Source organism: Lepisma saccharinum, chromosome 28 (assembly GCF_977018435.1).
Source record: "Lepisma saccharinum chromosome 28, izLepSacc3.1, whole genome shotgun sequence".
NCBI lineage: Eukaryota > Metazoa > Arthropoda > Insecta > Zygentoma > Lepismatidae > Lepisma > Lepisma saccharinum.
In genome coordinates, this window is record NC_139256.1 from 24,002,955 (window position 1) to 24,020,845 (window position 17,891).

Here is a 17,891-nt window from a genome sequence, read left to right on the forward strand (position 1 = left end):
GCGTCACCTTTCTGCCACTTTTTGCTAATAACGGCGATAGTGATGATGGTTAGATGAAATTGAACTAGGAACACTCATAATGAACAGCCAATCACAAGCCGAAACTCAAACCCAGGAACTCGGACCATAACGCGGTAGGCCTCCGAACCCGCTAGTCTGAACTGTTGATGGTATTAGCAATTAAAATATAATACCAAATGGACTAAAATTCAAGAACCACATAAAGTAATCGAAATTTAAACTTACATTAAATCAGTAATATCATAGTTCTTGTTTTTACCTTAATGGCAGAAGCACAGGATGAGAGATAGTGTTAAAATGCAATGATTATTGTCTAGTGCTCCTAAAATTACACCTATTCAAATACTACGAGGGGAGAGTAAAAAGTTTTGAGCCTCACATGGAAGGAGTGATGCTAGGTAGTTTAAATTTTGGAGGATGTAAGGTTTGAGTTTTAGGACACACTGTGCAAACGTTTAGGAAATTCACATGTTTTCTTCTATTTTTTTGTCAGGTTGTCAATGAATGAAGAGTCAGAGTGGCCGACAGAGCCGTGATTCGGTACTTCTGTCGGCAAGGCCTCACTGCAGGCTGCTTTTGGTCCAGTGTGGCTTCACCGCACTTCCCCATCCACCTTATTCCCCCGACCTGGCCCGTCAGATTTTCTTTTTTTCCCTGCTATGAAAAATTCAGTTCCACACGGACGAAGGCGGTCATCCAGAGGTGTGAGACTCAGTACAAATCATTCTACCAGGTGACTGTAAACAAAATGCAGCACAGAATGCATAAATGCATTCATCTGGAGGGTGATTATAGAGATTATATGATTATGTAGAGGATTAATAATGAGAAACTGTAGCTCAAACACCCCTTCCGTGTGAGGCTCAAAACTTTTTACTCTCCCCTCGTACGTTTCGAGACCGCCTCAATTTTCGTCTTCAGGTGAACAATTGCCGTTGAGGGAATCGAACTTACAACAGGACATAGTAAAATCATCTGCAAAAGGAATTTTTCACACGAGATCGAGAGAAGATATGCTGTCCCGAAACGAAGTGTTCAAATATAAGGTCTAGACAATGAATAATGTTCAATTAACATTGCATGCTAGTAAATAACCCATTATCAATAGCATTCAGAGAATTTTGAGAGCTATTGTTGATTATGCAATACTGCGTCTTAAGTATTAAGTCGAAGCCATCAGTTTTTCAGACACTAGTGCTTAAACAATTGTTACAGAGACGTAATTCCTACGTCATCATATTTCATCCTTTGTAAATTGTTAACAGGTCGGAAGGCCGTAGGACTTAACAGCAAATATATGCTGCATCACTCACTTAATTGTCTTTCTCTCGTAATAACATGCTTCTTCATGCATTAGTTAATTAGTTCATCATGGAATTCACAATGCACTGGGAGTGAAATGTGCATTAAGAAGTTTCATTCGTCATCTCAGGTTTTTACTAAATGCCAAGTGCTAAAATGGTTTTAATGAAGTTTCTCTGTGCAAGATAGAAGTGCATGAGTTTGAAAATTTCAAAGAAACTGGACTAAAATAGCCTTGTTTATCATATAAAATGTTAACATGAAGAAACTGGATAGCTATCATATCAATAATGGAATAATTCCAATCAAAATTAGACATTTACAGTTTAATAATACAAAAGATTTATTGAAAAAAATATCAAAGTAATACATATCTTGTAAATTGCACTAACATTAATGTTAATAGGATGTGAATACATGTATTAAAGCGGTCTTTAGTTTCAAAGACAAACTTGTTACTACTCAACTCTATATATATATTAATGGTTTATGATAGATGTCTTTTATGTAGACGTTAGTTTTAAGTTTTTGGTATCAACAATTGCCCTTGCACACTTCTACTTTATTACTGGAAAGCTAAGAAGAGATGGCACTACTGTTGTGTGACGTTCTGTACTGTTGTGGAGGTGTGGTGCTGTTTATATTAACTGATATGTAAGGAGGGTATTATGTACAGTATTAGTCACATAAACTTGTGTGGAATGTATGCCCATATAAATGATGACCGCGAACATAGTCGTGTGAATCTATAAGATCGTAGTGTATGTGATCGTGTTCATGGTCGTGAAGAACTGGGACAAGTTTATGTCCATAAGGCGCTGGTGGTTTAAGGTACAATGGCAATGGATGTTTGATGTACACTGGTCCTTTGTCGTACACTGGCTCCTTCACTATGATTGGTGCTTTCACAGGGACAGCCACAGGTTGCGGTACAGCCACTGGCTGAGGGACAGGAACAGCATATGGTTTATCGTAGGGAACAGCCACTGGCTTTGGAACAGGAATTCCTATCGGTTCGGGTACAGGTACAGCAACTGGCTGAGGTACCAAGTACGGTACAGGCTTTTCGACGATGTATGGTACGGGTTTCTTGACCTCCACGGGTACAGGATGTGGCACTGGTACAGCGTAAGGCTTGGGTACGGGTACAGCGACTGGTTGCGGTACAGGAAAGGGTACGTGTCTCTCAACTTCGACCGGAACAGGATGGGGAACGGCGTATGGGACTTCCTTGGTAACCGTGATCAGTGTTTCTATAGATGTTATCCTTCCACCGTCAGCAACATACGGTGTGCCGTAACCGTAGGCACCTCCGTAGCCGAAAGCATACCCCAAGGCTCCAATATCTTCCGCAAAAGCCTTAGTGAAGACTGGCTTTGCCAAAGCGGGGACTTCCGTTGGAGTCACGACCGTTGTGATGGCTTCGGTGAGCGTTGCAACTGTTGGCGTAGCGTACAGAGCAGCTCCACGCTTTCCTGGCTTCGATGGCGGCCTCTGCTGCTTCTGCTTCTGGGGTATGGGCCTGAACGGTTGCGGCACTGGGACAGGCGGCTGTTCGTTCTTCTGTTCCACTTGGGCGCTCTCCTCTTCTCCTTGCACCAGCGTTGCGCTTAGTGCAAGGATCCAGAGCAGCCTCTGAAATAAAGAAGACATTGTTGTTAGTGATCATTGCATCACAAGTTTGCTTTACAATTCGCAAATGAAGGCATTTAGTTTCCAAGGAAGGGCTGATGGTGGTGAGACTTGTACATTCAGGGTGGCCACAATTAAAGTTGCTCTACTCAGAGCACCCTGGAGGCCGTTCGAAGCAATGGATTACGCTGAAACTTGGCATAAAGGCTACGGAGACCATGGAGAAAGCGAATGCTGATTAAAAAATAGTTCAAATTTTCACCACCTGGTGAAAATGTGTCGCAGAGAATTAAATTTCAACTACTCAGAGCCTTCTGGTGTCCGTTAGAAGCAACGGATTGAGCTGAAATTTGGTATAGACGCTATGGAGACTATGGAGAAGCAAATGCTGATTAAAAATAGTTCAAATTTCACCACCAGGTGGAAATGTGGGGCTTCGAATTAATTTTCCACTATTCAGAGCTCTCTGGTGCCCCTTTGAAGCAACGGATTGAGCTGAAATTTGGTATACACGCTATGGAGACCATAAGGAAGCAAATGCTGATTTGAAGTAGTTCAACTTTTCACCACCAGGTGGAAATATGGAGCTTAGAAGAATTAAATTTCCCATACTCCAGAGTCCTCTGGAGCCAGTTGGAAGCAATGGATTGTTGTGAAACTTAGCAACAACAAGTACTTTGAGTTCATGTCAGTATGCGCCCGTCAACATGAATGACCCTTTGGAAGAGTAGAACAGTGCGATCAATGGTCTCACGAAGTATTTTCCTGGATGTTGTTCACTGTGAACTAGATTTCAGCACCAGATTTGCACCTAGTGCAATCTTACTGGTCAGGAAAACGTCAACAAACGTGTTGGAACAACTTTATTTGTATACATGCACTTCTATTCGACAATATAAATTATTCGCAACGTGTCTGCATCAGAAGTCATGCAAATAATATCACTAAACTTCACTACATGATTTTCATTATGCATATGCACTCAGTTTTCTTCACCGAAGCACCAATCAATGATGGTGCTTTCTGGCAAAGGTGATACCAATGAAACTCCTACCGCAAATCACAATGTGTTCCTTGTGTATTGGCGCTTACCGCCGAAGTACAGACAGTCTCCGCCATTTGGTCCGAGTAGCAGTGGTGTTCTTACGTCCATACGGAATATGCACACAAAATCACCACACTGCACTTCATACAATGTGTTCCATGCCGATCTTGTAACATTCGCTGGTTGCGATGAAATGGGATGTGACGACAATACCTGGTGTAACAACTATTATTGTTTCCAGCCATTGTGTTCAACTATTACATTATCATCATCAGGAAATGGATTTATATGTAAATACATATTTATGTATGAAGCTGAAATCAGTTATATTTTGTATTATCTTTGCGCATCATGGCATGTAGACTCGAGACATTCAGTTTCTATTTTCCATATTTGTATATATATTGGGTTTTGGCTCATATTGTACATATTTTAGTTATTTTTACAAATAATTTCATATTTCAGAACATTTCGCAACATATACTCCATATTCGCGCAATAACTACATGTTCCCGTGTAACCGAAAGAGTTGGGTTATCTTATTGCGAATAACTGACAAATTTGAAATACACTCCCATTACTGCTTGCGATGTTGAACAGACAACAGAAGGAATTTCACTTTCCAACACTTACCATAAAATTTTGTTATTCATTGTTTTGAGAGCAGAAAATGAAAACAAATTTTGTGTTGTTTTACAATTAATGTCAATGTAAGCTTACTGTATTTTATGTACGTAGTTTGTGTAGTGTCTTATATTATTGAAAAGGTGAATTTTCACAATTTAAAGTCCATATTTTGATTAAAATAATCATATATTTGCATATTTAGCACATTTGTACTACACATAAATTCTTTCCCTGATTACCACGTTCAGTGGAGAGTGACCGCATCAAAGAAACTACCCTATACCATGGACCAAGATGCTAGGAGCTAGACAAGTTAGTACCACATTTCACCGTTAGATGTAGGGCGGTCACAATACTTGAAAAGCAATAAATTTGTCTGTGATAACCATTCTTCACATCTTACAGGTCACTCTCATATTTATCTACACCGTCCTTCTTCTTATATAGATCCGTTGTCTGTACGAATTACCTGTCTTCAATGGGTATTTACCGTTCTGCTATATCTGTATCTCGCGAATATGTACGTTGCGAAACATCATACTTTGATAGAAACCGTATCTGTATCATACCCAACTGGCCCACTAAACCAGCAAATGTTTGGATGGGTAACCTACATAATAGGTGAACACACATATCTTTATTGTTAGTAAGTGATCAGTGCAACATTTTCCAGACAAATAATTTCGACATAATTCCAAGTGCAGGGGGAAGGGAGGCTGAAATCGACACAGGATCAGGACTCTCCCCGATAGCTTAGAGCAAATGAGTCGCCCTGTAATCAAGAAATCCCGGGTTCGATACCCAGTGGAAGCACATAGTGGTTCGGATCCCACTTTAAACTGTACGTTCAGTCTCGTTAGTCTGTCTGTGTGCATAAAGTGGACTCAAGGCAAAACTTCAAACAACCAACCTTTCGTAGCAAGATGGTGAGTCGAACTCTCAACGCGCTAAATCACCCATGTTCCAAAAATCAATTAGCATACAATCTAAAAAAAATGGCTAAATGAGACCAAAGACAAATAATTCCATGACCGGAGAAACATTCCACAAGATGGCACCAAAAATGCTACGCACTACATCGCAGAAATTCAAATCAACTAATGCAAGATTTACATTTGGAATACAAAAGTAATTCTCGGACTATTCAGGCAAGCAATCTGAGAATTATATTCCATAGATATTAAAAATGCCTTGAGTATCTATAAAAGAGCTTAAGTTCTCACTAATTTTTATTACACAAATAGTCACATTACAATGGATGTGAGTTCTGAGACGTCAGAAGCTTTATTTATGTGTTGTCTATCTTGCGCAATCTTGATAAATTCTCGTGGTCCTCCACCACTTTAAATCAATCGTGGCGATGAGGATGAATTAGATAAAGAAAATATATTTTGAAACGGCACAGATCTGATATGTACAATTGACCGAGTAGAATTGAAACATATGTGGGTCATTCCACATCATGTGGACCAATTTTTAATTAATATATCGCTTCACCATTTTTAAAAATGATAATTATATAGCCACTTACTTCTAAATCCTTCAACTGTTAAAAATCGACATTGAAAATTATTTTCAGGCTTGTGGCCATTTTTAATTAGTCACGTGCGGTGATTTCAGGCGTTTGTTAAAATCGCTATAACTTCTCTTTTATACAGAGGCGCAACTTTGGGGGGACAAGTACTAGGATAAACGTACCAATAATAATAATAATAATTTTATTAATAATAATAAAGTTATTATATTATTATTAATTTGCTTTATTTTACTTCGCTTTTGTGCCACTTTTGGCTAATTTTTCGAAGATGGGGATGAGTGATGATATGATGAAATTGATGAATGGACACTATCGAACATCAATGCCCAAGCCGGGATTCAAACCAGTGACCAATATTATTATTATTATTAGCAGTAGTAGTAGTAGTATCAGAGACGTTATTACCCTCGTAAATTATACAAAAAGGGGATAGAAGTTGCTACTAATGCATTTGTGTTCGAACAAACGATTTGAATTATTTTTTCAACACTATCAATTTCACACTAATAATGGAACACAGGCACACAAACTATTTTTGAAAGACAGAAAATGCTTGATAAATGCATTCCAAATATAATTCTTTTTTACATTAACAAGTATAACTTTCATGCACGATATATGTTTCACACATATGGACACTAAATTGTGTGCGTAATCAAAGTTACTTTAATACATATTACATACAACATATATTACGAGGCACATGTCAAGAAAAAGGGCGGATATTTTTTTTTAAAAAAAGAAAATGATAGGAGAAGAAATTTATTGTAAACAAGTACATACCCTGGCTATTTTTCGACGTAGCCACCATTAACCTCCAGACATTTCTGATAGCGTGGCACAAGCTTCCGCATACCCTCTGCGTAAAACTCTGCTTCCTGAGAGTGCAGCCAGTCCATGATGATTTGAGCACGTCACTGTCGTTGAAACGCTTCGATGCAAGCCACTTTTTCAGGTGAAGAAAAATAAAAAAATCGCTGGGGGCAAGGTCGGCGCTGTAAGGGGGATGATTGAATAGTTCCCATCGAAATCTTTGAATTGTCTCAACAGTACGAGCAGCTATGTGTGGGCGGGCGTTGTCATGGATCAGAAAAATTCCAGAGCGTAGCACTCCTCCCCCCCGATTTTGGATGGCATGTCACAGATTATTCAGTGTTTTGCAATACACCTCTGCTGTAATTGTTCATCATGGTTCCAAGAATTCCACAAAAATCACACCCTTTTGGTCCCAAAACACGGTTGCCATGATTTTGTGAACTAATGGTGGTTGTTTGAATTTCTTTGCTTTAGGAGAACCAGAGTGCCGCCATTGCATTGACTGCTGCTTCCCAGTGGCGTATGATATCCAGGTTTCATCCTCCGTCACTATGTGCGAAAAGAGGTCATCCCATCCTCCGCCCCAGCGGGCCAAAAATTCACGTACAGCTGTCCTTTGCTCTTTGTGAGCGTCTGTCTGCATTTTTGGTACCCACCTCACACACAGGTTGACAGTTTGTGATACCCCAGGTTGTTAATCACAATTCGATGCACTGTTTTCGCAGACACTTCTGGAAACTCTTTGGCGAGTTCAGATATTGTGAACAGGCGATTGGAACGCACTTTCTCGTTAACGCGTTCCACCAGATCGTCCGTCTGAACACTAGGCCTTCCGCTACGCTCATCGTCATGGACATTTGAACGCCCTTCCCGAAATTATCTGCACCATTGCCTGACTTTCCCTTTACTCATCACTGTCGGTCCATAAATAGCAAACAATTCCCAATGGATGTCAGCTGCATCTGTCCTTTGGCGTTGCCACCTCCATTTGGTGCAAGGTGCATAAATCTTAATCTTAAACCTCAAGTAGAATATCTACAGGGTAGGGTTCTTGTAGACAACGAAACCAGACAGGATGCCTTCCAATGGAGACGTTTAAACGAATATATTCTATAAAAAAGGATACATGGAAATTGAATGTTTACATGATAAGATACGTTCTTCTATATTGCCTATTTACAGGAAATTTTCATCTCAATATGTTTATATTATTTCCTTTCTTCAATTTGTATATTCTTCTATTTAGACTTCCTTCTTAATGGACGTTCTGGATCTGGACTTCCTTCTGTTTCCATTTTTCGACGATTTATGAATTATTTTATCCTTTTCTCTTAAGCTTTGGGGATTATACTAATATCCTCCCTCGCGGCTGCGATTGGAACGCGCCAACACTAACTAGGTACAACAGAGTATATACTTGGTGCCAAATGATTAACACGCGCATCCAAGTAGGTGCTACGGTTGAAACGCGCAACCAAAAGTGCTGTGGGGCGTCGACTGGAACGCGCCACCACTGATGTATACAAAATTTCCGCTATGGGAATGGTAAATCAATAAGACAGATGCAATATCTGTTCAGACACAAACTTGTATCAGTGCTTTGACTTCTTTAATTTTCATATTAATTTACGTATGATCACTGATTTGATTTACCAAATATATATATTTATTCTTTTATATTTATTCTTTATCTTCTTATAGAAGACTTTATTTTTTTCATCATTCCTATTCGGTTTATTCTTATTTATATAGTTATTCGCATATATTATGTTATTTCTTAATCTTGCACGTCTGGTGCTGCCATCTTTACTCCGCTTTTGCAGACTATTTACATTATTTGGGCATATTGGGTACGTAACAGCGTTCAGACAGATCTCACTTCACATTTGGCGGGATTTTGTATTACGGCAGCCATTTCACCTTACTGTTACTCGCACGTACACAACTCCACTCTGACGAATCTATCTCTGTTGCAAGCACAGAATACTAGGGCATGCTTCTGCGCATACTGAACTTAATAAGTGTTGCCAACCCCCTAACTATGAACTTGATAAAATTAAAAGAAGAAGGAATTGCGAGCGAAGCGAGCAAGATAATTTTACGGATAGTGTTTCTATTTGCACAAAATTTGAAGTTGTGGGCGGTAATTGACCCCTGCAGGTACACTTGGCCGTCAATGTTTGCCCCCTAGAACTCATTTCCGTCGAAGGTTGGGGGGAAATAACCCCCCTGTGTTTGCGCCACTGCTTCTATACTTTCAAATGTAATGTCTCAAAAACATTTCTTTTTGTTTAGACAAAAACATTCTTTCATTTTGCTTATTACCATGTTTGGCCCCAGATAGACTTTTTTTTCATAATTTCTGATCTTTGAAACACAAAATAACAATGAAAGGGCAAAAAACCTTAACCATATTTATTGTTTACTACGCGGTGCCAGTTAAGTTCGAAAATTGTTAAATATGTGAGATGCCTGGACCAACTTTTCCCCATAAGCTCCGAACAATAATAGCAAATATAAAGATCTAAGGCTCAGTTTGAATTCTTCCTTAGAGTGGTTTATCGCTCTGCAAAACAATTGAATCAGCAATCGATACATTTTCAATATAGCGATATATCCAAAACTACAATAAATATATATATATATATATATATATATATATATATATATATATATATATATATATATATATATATATATATATACAGGGTGTCTCAAAAGTAATAGCGCAAACTGACACAGGTGAAAGTACACGATAATAGAAGGAAAAAAGTCTCAGTAAACATGGGTCTGTCTACAAAGGAGCCGTTTTCGAGATAATCGCGAATGGGTGATTACAAGCCGCCACTGACTTCATTGTTTGTAAACTTTGTCCTAGTTGGTAAAATGCTAATAATGTGTGCGAAAGTTTGGTTACAAGCCGTCATTGATTACATTTTGTGCTTTACTCCTTCTGCGGTCCGAGGTTTGTCGTTGCAATCAAACATAACATTTCCGGCTTGTACCCACACATTCGCACACATTATTAGCATTTTTCTAACTAGGACGACGTTTACAAACAATGAAGTCAGTGGCGGTTTGTAATCACATATTAGCGATTATCTCGAAAACGGCTCGTTTGCAGACACATGTTTACTGATACTTTTTTTGCTTCTATTATCGTGCACTTTCACCTGTGTCAGTTTGCGCTTATTACTTTCGATACACAGGGTGTCATTTTAATGGCGCCCACGGACCACAGAAACGTATAGAAAACATCAAGACAAACAACTTTTCTCAGTAACATTTCTCTCGCTGGTGCGTCATTTCGGTGCTACAGTCGTTCTAAAAAGCCCGTTTTGCCGCCTGAATGATGGCAATCTAACACAACATTTGATCGGATCTGTGACGTCATTTCCTGCGGTGAAATAGCGCACGGCAGTGTTGCAAGGAACACACAAATTTTGTGAAAAATGACAGACTACCAATCACATTATTAGCTGTAAAACGAAGCGAGGAACGCGTCCAGTAGACCAAACGTGAAGGGTATTACGACTTACCAGCGCCAGAAGCCCAGCAGTCATGCCAGGGGAAGGGGAAAGTGAACCAACTACACGATAAATGGTATAAAAACAATGTAATCAAATGAAGTGTTAACATCGGATTTTTTCTCAGCCTACATGCCAAATATCATAATCAACAATAAATTGTATTGGACTTATAGCTTGCATGTGACTACTTACGCCCAGCTACATGTCAAATATTTGCAACGTTGATATTTACAGGTTTGTGTTCTGATTCATGCGTTTTGGTATTGTGGTGTTGATAACGGAAGTATCCAAGCTTCACCTTGTTACATTATGGCTAAAATAGGTACAACCACAGTAACAAAACTAATAGTGAATGAGCAGCGAATATACTGCCATACTTACAGTTACTAACTATTACACGTGTATGCAGTGCTTAGATAAACACAGTCGTCGGAGGGCTTGTTTTACTACTATTTATATCCCTGTATTTTCAATCAGTTTTGTCCCTGGCCTCATAATGTCGGGAATATACTTACTTTATGTGTTACTTATCTCTGGAATTTTGAGTTCTTGCATTTTTATTTTGTCAACTGTTCAGTGTGTCACAGACAACCAGTATCAGATTGACAAAGTGGATTGACTAAACTGTAGATGTAAACTTGCCAACGAGATTTACAAATATTTATCATGTAGGCTAAGAGAAAAAATTCGATATGACGACTTCCTTTTGAATACGTTGTTTTTCTACCATTTTCGGTATCATTGATTCACTTCCCGTTGGGCCTCCCCGATGGCGCAGTGGTAGCGTCGTCGCCTTGTAGTCAAGGGGTCCCGGGTTCGATACCCGGTGGAGGCACATGGCACAGTGGTTCGGATCCCACTTTAAACCGTAGGTCCAGTCCCGATTAGCCTTACTGTGCATAAAGTGGACTTAAAACACCAACTCAAACCAAACCAAAAACTTCCCGTTGGGTTAGTGAATACGTTTCCTCGCTTTATTTTACGGTACATAATTTGGCTGGTTGTAGCCATGACACTTTTCAAAGAATTTGTGTGTTCCTGGCAACCCTGGCACGCACCGCTTCACGACAGGAAATAACATCACAAATGGTATCAAATGTTGTGTTGGGTTGCCAGTATTCAGGAGGCAAAGCGGGCCGCCGAAACGACGCACCAACCAGAAAAATGTTACTGAGAAAAGTTGTTTGTTTTGATGTCGTCCTCTATACGTTTCTGTGGACCTTTGTTAATATTGCCAGTAGCCTACGTCAGCTCCTCTTATTCAAGAATGTTCCCTCTCGCGCTATCCAGAGATTAAAAAATTACAATGAATAACCCTACGTGTAGCGCTACATTTACAGCTTCCAAATGCTCACAAGTCTTTACACAGTGCTGCGACTACACCGAAAGCGCAAGAAAAGTTTTCGTGGAATATTATCAACAACAGGGTTATAGAACATTCTACGTCTTGCCTTGATAATTATTTCTCTCCTTAAATTATCGTCACATTATTAAAGAAGCCAAAAACCTAATTTTAACTAGTATAAACTGAAAATGTTCCTGGGAGGGTGCTCGAGCCACCTAATCCCAAACTTAGATACGCGCTATTAACAATAACAGGGTTATAGAACATTCTCCGTCTTGCCTCGATAATTATTTCTCTTCTTAAATTATTGGCACATTTTTCAAGAAGCCAAAAACCTAACATTATCTAGTGTAATCTTAACAATTTCCCCGGGGGAGGGGGGGGTCGAGCCCCTGTACCCCACCTGGGGTAATTGCTATTATCAATAACAGTTTTAGAGAACATTCTCCGTCTTGCCTCGATAATTATTTCCTTCCTTAAATTATCGTCACATTATTTTATTTCACACCACAAGAAAACCAAAAACCTCATTTTATCTAGCGTAAACCGAAAACTTTGGGGGGGCTTGAGCCCCCTAAGCCCCCCCCCCTTTTGGATACCTGCCTGGAGTATACATTATTTTATTTCCGTGATATATATTTTTAAAAAAATCAAGGTATGGTCAGTTTCCATTTTAATGTTGGTAGAATATGTCGATTGATGTAGAAACAAGGTACACGATATTACACGGGTGATAATGGAAGCTAACTAAACTAAACTAAGCATATTTAAAATTTACATCAAAATTCGTAATTTTGAAAGAAAAGTTTTTAGCGTAGCCTCATTTTTTCATTGGTGACAGCAACACTAAGGAATTATTCTATAGAATCTTGATAAATTAATAATTGATTACTACAGTGCCATCTATCGTTTTCCTGAAGAAGAGGTTGAAATATATTTTTACATAGCTTCACATTGGTTTCTGTTGCCGTGTTCCGCACTTATAAACTTTATTGAGTTTATTAATTTAACATGGACAGAACAATGTACTTCAGATTAAAGGAGGACAAAATCTGCCAGAGACTTTGTAACCGGATATAGGTACAAACGAATGTAATATTCAACCAAATCTTACCGAATTATTTCATCTCCGAACAGCGAGTAGAAGTTGAATGGCGAAAGAGAATTAACACACACATGAACAGGCAAAACACTAATGTCACAAGAAATAACAGTCTGTGTTACAGAAGATTAATGTATTGGTGCACTGAACACATATAGAAGTAACAACTAACTTACACAGTAGATTACACATGAAGAAATAACTATTTATGAATGAAGTCCACGACACGAAACATTTCACATACACATCTCTTCTCCGTCCTCCATTGGCACTCTCGAATGTTGCCAGGTCCCATTAGAAATTCGTTTCTGTTTTACATCTACAATATTACTAACACTAAGAAGTAGTATAACCTATCTGGTTATAACTTCTTTCACGAAATAAGCTTTTCCAGCCGTTTGTAAAACATTTATAAACAAACCGAATATGTTTACCAAATGTCAGAGGCAAACTTGTCTAATTTATGTTAATACACATTTTTGTGCTGAGTATGTTTTGCGATAATTACATGTTGGAAAGCGTTTCGAATCTATTAATATTAGACCTAGAACTCTTTAAGGTTAATAATGTGTGTATTGTATTAATAAACTTTTATTTTTTCCTATTTCAGACACTTCGCGGCCTTGTAATAGCAGAACATCTGGACAAGATTCTGGAGGGAATAATTTGAATCGAGTGTAGAAATTTGGAGTAACACGATTTCAAGATTTAAATTTATTTAAATCAACAGTACAAAATATTTTTATTCTGCCCAAAGAAGGCATGAAAGTTTTATCTTTTGATTACTGAAAAAACTTAACGTCTCGCAGTGAGAGTGTGAGCAATGCGTCGAGTGTTTTCAGATATCGCCTGATAGTGATATCTCTCCACTGTGTCATTTTTACATATTTATCATCGCTAAGAAATGCGAACGCATGACGTTTGGAGTGAAGTGCTATGAGAAGAGCGTGATCAAAGTTCATTGCATTGTTGCCAACAATGCAGTCGTGCCAACGGGGAAAGATCGTGCTCAAACAAACTGAAATGTAAGTGTTTAGTAACTAAACACGGTAAACAATATTTTATATGGATCAGTGTTCATTTTTTTGTTCTTTAAAGATAATTTGAGTGTTAAATGTGTGTGTAACTTAATTGTAAAAAGATGTGGATGAGTATCATCACCCTCTCAAAACAATAAAAATATGTTCCTAATTAATCAATGCTGGAAATGTACATTGTTGCTATTGGTGTAGTAGTTACATTCATAGCATGCAATATATGGGGGTGGGCGAATCAAGTGAAATCAGATTGACATGATGAATCATATTTAGTATGTTAAAATGATATTAACGTATTGACTCACACGAGTCAATTCCCTATTTGTGGGTGTCCACCAGAAGCGTCAAAGGGGACATTTGAATTCGTAAATATTTTCCTGGAATATGGAAACATTGCCCTTTTACTTTATTTCTTGTATTTGTATTTATTTTCCCTCTTTCTCTTTGTATCTGATTTTATCTGTAACTTCACCTACTTTATTATGTATGAAACTATTTTACTATGGCTGTCCCGATACCCTTACCAAATCAAACCGATACCGATCCTTGAAAATTGTGACATTTTTTTTCAAAATATTGTTTAATATTAGTGGGTGAGCATTCCACTCCAATTATACATCAATTTACCAGAATTTTGCTTTTAAATATTCAGAAATTACAAAATACCTGTTATGTAATTAAATAATACAAGTGGCCCATAACCAAACCAAGCACTACCGTCGTCAGCCCCTTTGACAGTAGGTACAACCTTGGTGACAATGAAGTTCGACCAGAAAGGAATACGTGGTTAAATGCACAGGGGCATAGGCGGTGGAATGGGTGACCCGCAGAAGTGACGCATGTGTGTAAGAGGAGGCGTGTGAGCAGGCAAGAATCGTGATCCCAGCATGTTGCACCCAAGGTCACGTAAAGAACGAAAACGGGGAATATACGCGTGACATTGAACTTCGACCAGGCACCAGACCCATACGTAAAATTCCAGATAGTGGCGCATTCGACGGAAGCATGACGTCACGGACACGATAAGGGAGTCCGCCGTATATAAGCGCGTGTTGTGCACGGAGGAACCGCAGTGCATCATCACCATGGCCAGGGGCAAAACTATTGACAACACCGTGAGGAGAAGTGTGGTGGAGTTGCAACGGGATGGACTCAGTGAACGGGAAATCGGGCGCCAACTGAACTTACCCAAGTCAACCGTCCACTGCATCATCAAACACCACCAAAATACGGGTACTACAGAGCCAGGTAAGGCCCCCGGTCGAAAACGCCTGCTGACCGTCCGTGACCTACGGATATTTAGGCGCTATATCCAGACCAACAATCATGTTTCTGTGGCCGAATTACAACTGTGGACTCGAGAACGCTTTCACGTTGAAGTGTCAACCAGAACCATTCGCCGTTACCTACAGCGATGCGGTTACCGAGTGTACAAGGCGAAACGTAAACCCTTCCTTTCCATGTTGAACAAAGGCAATCGACTACGGTGGGCACGAATGTACCGGGGATGGACATTTCGGCAGTGGAACAGGGTTTTGTGGACGGACGAATCCATATTCAATGTTGTGTACGGGAAAATACGGAAAACAGTCATTTGTCGGAAGGAGGAACAGAATGAAGCAAAATGTTATGCACGTCGGGTACAGAAACCTGCGTCAGTGATGGTATGGGGATGCATGACGGCATCTGGGGTTGGCCCACTACACGTCTGTGGGGGCATTGTGAATGTACATGCCTATACACGCATACTGGAGCGGCATCTTCCCACAGTGCGAATGCACCTGTTCCACAGGCGGCGTCTCATCTTTCAACACGACAATGCCAGGCCTCATACAGCGCGGCTGACAAGAGAATGGTTGACTCGCCATCACGTGCGAACTCTGCCATAGCCACCATCGAGTCCCGACCTCTCGCCCATTGAGAATGTGTGGCGTGTTCTTAAGCGACGTGTGCAACAGAGGGGACCCACGACAGTGGCTGCTCTTATCGCCTGCCTGCAGGAGGAATGGCACCGCATCGATGTGAAATACCTTGAACGACTCGTTAGCAGCATGCCCCGACGCATTGCCACAGTTATTCGCCGACGGGGCGGCGTCACACCATGGTAAACAGGATCCCCTTTAACAGTGGTCGAACTTCAATGTCTCGTGTAGATGGACGAAAATGTTTTATTTTGTGTGGACACCATACATTGCTGCGTTGCAGCGGAAATTTATGTTTTCCTTTGTTCCATGTAGCCTGCTGAATAAATATGTTCAGCATATGCATGTGTTCTCGTTCTTTCACAACGCACCCCTATATTTGTGACTGGTCGAACTTCATTGTCACTAGGGTTGTAAAACTCTCTTGTATAATTTGCTTGCAGTGAAGAGGAAAAATGTAGACAGCATATATTATTTTGCTCACAACTTGGTGAAGGATAAATTCACAGAACATACTAAATTCGTTCATCTTGTTTATGAGCAGAAGTCTAAGTATGGCGCACGTATTTAAAAGATTCTCTAGACTTTAGAAAATTCTTCCATAGGGGAGCTTCTTTATCTGTACCTCCGCTGCCACTGTCGCGGCTTCCCCATTAGACAGAAATCTGTGACGTCATCATACACGGGCCTCCCCGATGGCGCAGTGGTGGTGTCGTCGCCTTGTAATCAAGGGGTCCCGGGTTCGATACCCGGTGGAGGCACATAGTGGTTCGGATCCCACTTTAAACTGTGGGTCCAGTTCCAATTAGCCTTAATGTGCATAAAGTGTACTTAAACACCAAATCAATCAATCAGTCATCATACACATTTCTTCCACAGCTTGGAAACGAAGAGGAGTTTTATTGCTTCGGCGGGGGGGGGGGGGGGTTAATGTACGAGGCACTATGTTTGAAGGTGACTTCCCAGTTCACAGATTCCCAATTCACAGTCTGACTGAATTCCTTCCCGATTAGCAACTTACAATACCTCCATCATTATTTCTTCCAGGGTCCATATCGCATAAACCAAACAACTTACACTTGGATCACAAATGTTCACTTCGCACAACTACGTCAATTCGTGTGTGTTTATTGAATCAATCCCTGAAGGTGCTTGTGGGGGAGTGGTAGGTTCTTCCTCGGAGGAGGTGGGCGCGTATTGTGGTCGGGGAGGGGAGAATTCTGTGAATCTGGAAGAGTTTCGATAAGACTGCACGTGTCACACTACGCCGGGTGTCATGATATGTGAATCGGGAAGGAATTCAGGCAGTCTGTGAACTGGGCATGAATCGGATTGAATATTGTGCATTTTTTCTGTATGATATAAACATCTGTCGCTTCAAAAGTGGTATGGAGTGTATAGTAATGGATGATGTCAGTAGCAGTCAATTAGCATTAAGAGACGTTTTAGAAGATATAGAAAAAAAAACTGTAGTATTTGTATGACATTTCTAAATTTTATATTATGTATTAGCTTATTGACCCCTCCCCACACTAAAACTTTAGGCCACGTCTTGTGCTCTCGGATACGTGACCTTCGGCCATGTTGTGGGCGCAATCATGTTATAAACGGGGTTCCTCAATGATCTTAATGACTTTGAAAATGTCTGCATGTTGTATTGGATGAAGGGAAACAAGTGTATAAGTTCGCTTATTTGAAACGTTTGAATGTAACGTTATGCGAGTACGTGCTATAATATTGTACAAATATTCAACATATTTTTGTTTATTTTCACAATAATAAACTGGGTAAATATTGTCAGTTTCAAAATAGTTAGTTAGATATATAAACAAATTCAATAGCGACACCAAACTGGAAAAGTACCTACTTAATTCTTTGGTCATTTTCATATTTTTGAGAATAATTCAAAGATAATTATTTTTCGTCATTCCCCGCAAATCCCTACCTTGCTTCTGTAACTAATTGTGAAGCTCAT

At 39.7% G+C, this 17,891-nt stretch overlaps 1 protein-coding gene across 1 annotated transcript in view; it reads right to left on the reverse strand.

Annotated features, from left to right (window-relative positions):
* LOC145980858 (uncharacterized) overlaps positions 1-17,891 on the reverse strand; it is a 93,667-nt gene that overhangs the window by 41,347 nt on the left and 34,429 nt on the right. Inside the window, exons 3-4 of the mRNA XM_083113941.1 lie at positions 2,010-2,958; positions 195-202 (exon numbers count right to left, since the gene is read on the reverse strand). Coding sequence (XP_082970067.1) covers positions 195-202; positions 2,010-2,958 — 957 coding nt within the window. The remainder of the gene's footprint in view (positions 1-194; positions 203-2,009; positions 2,959-17,891) is intronic.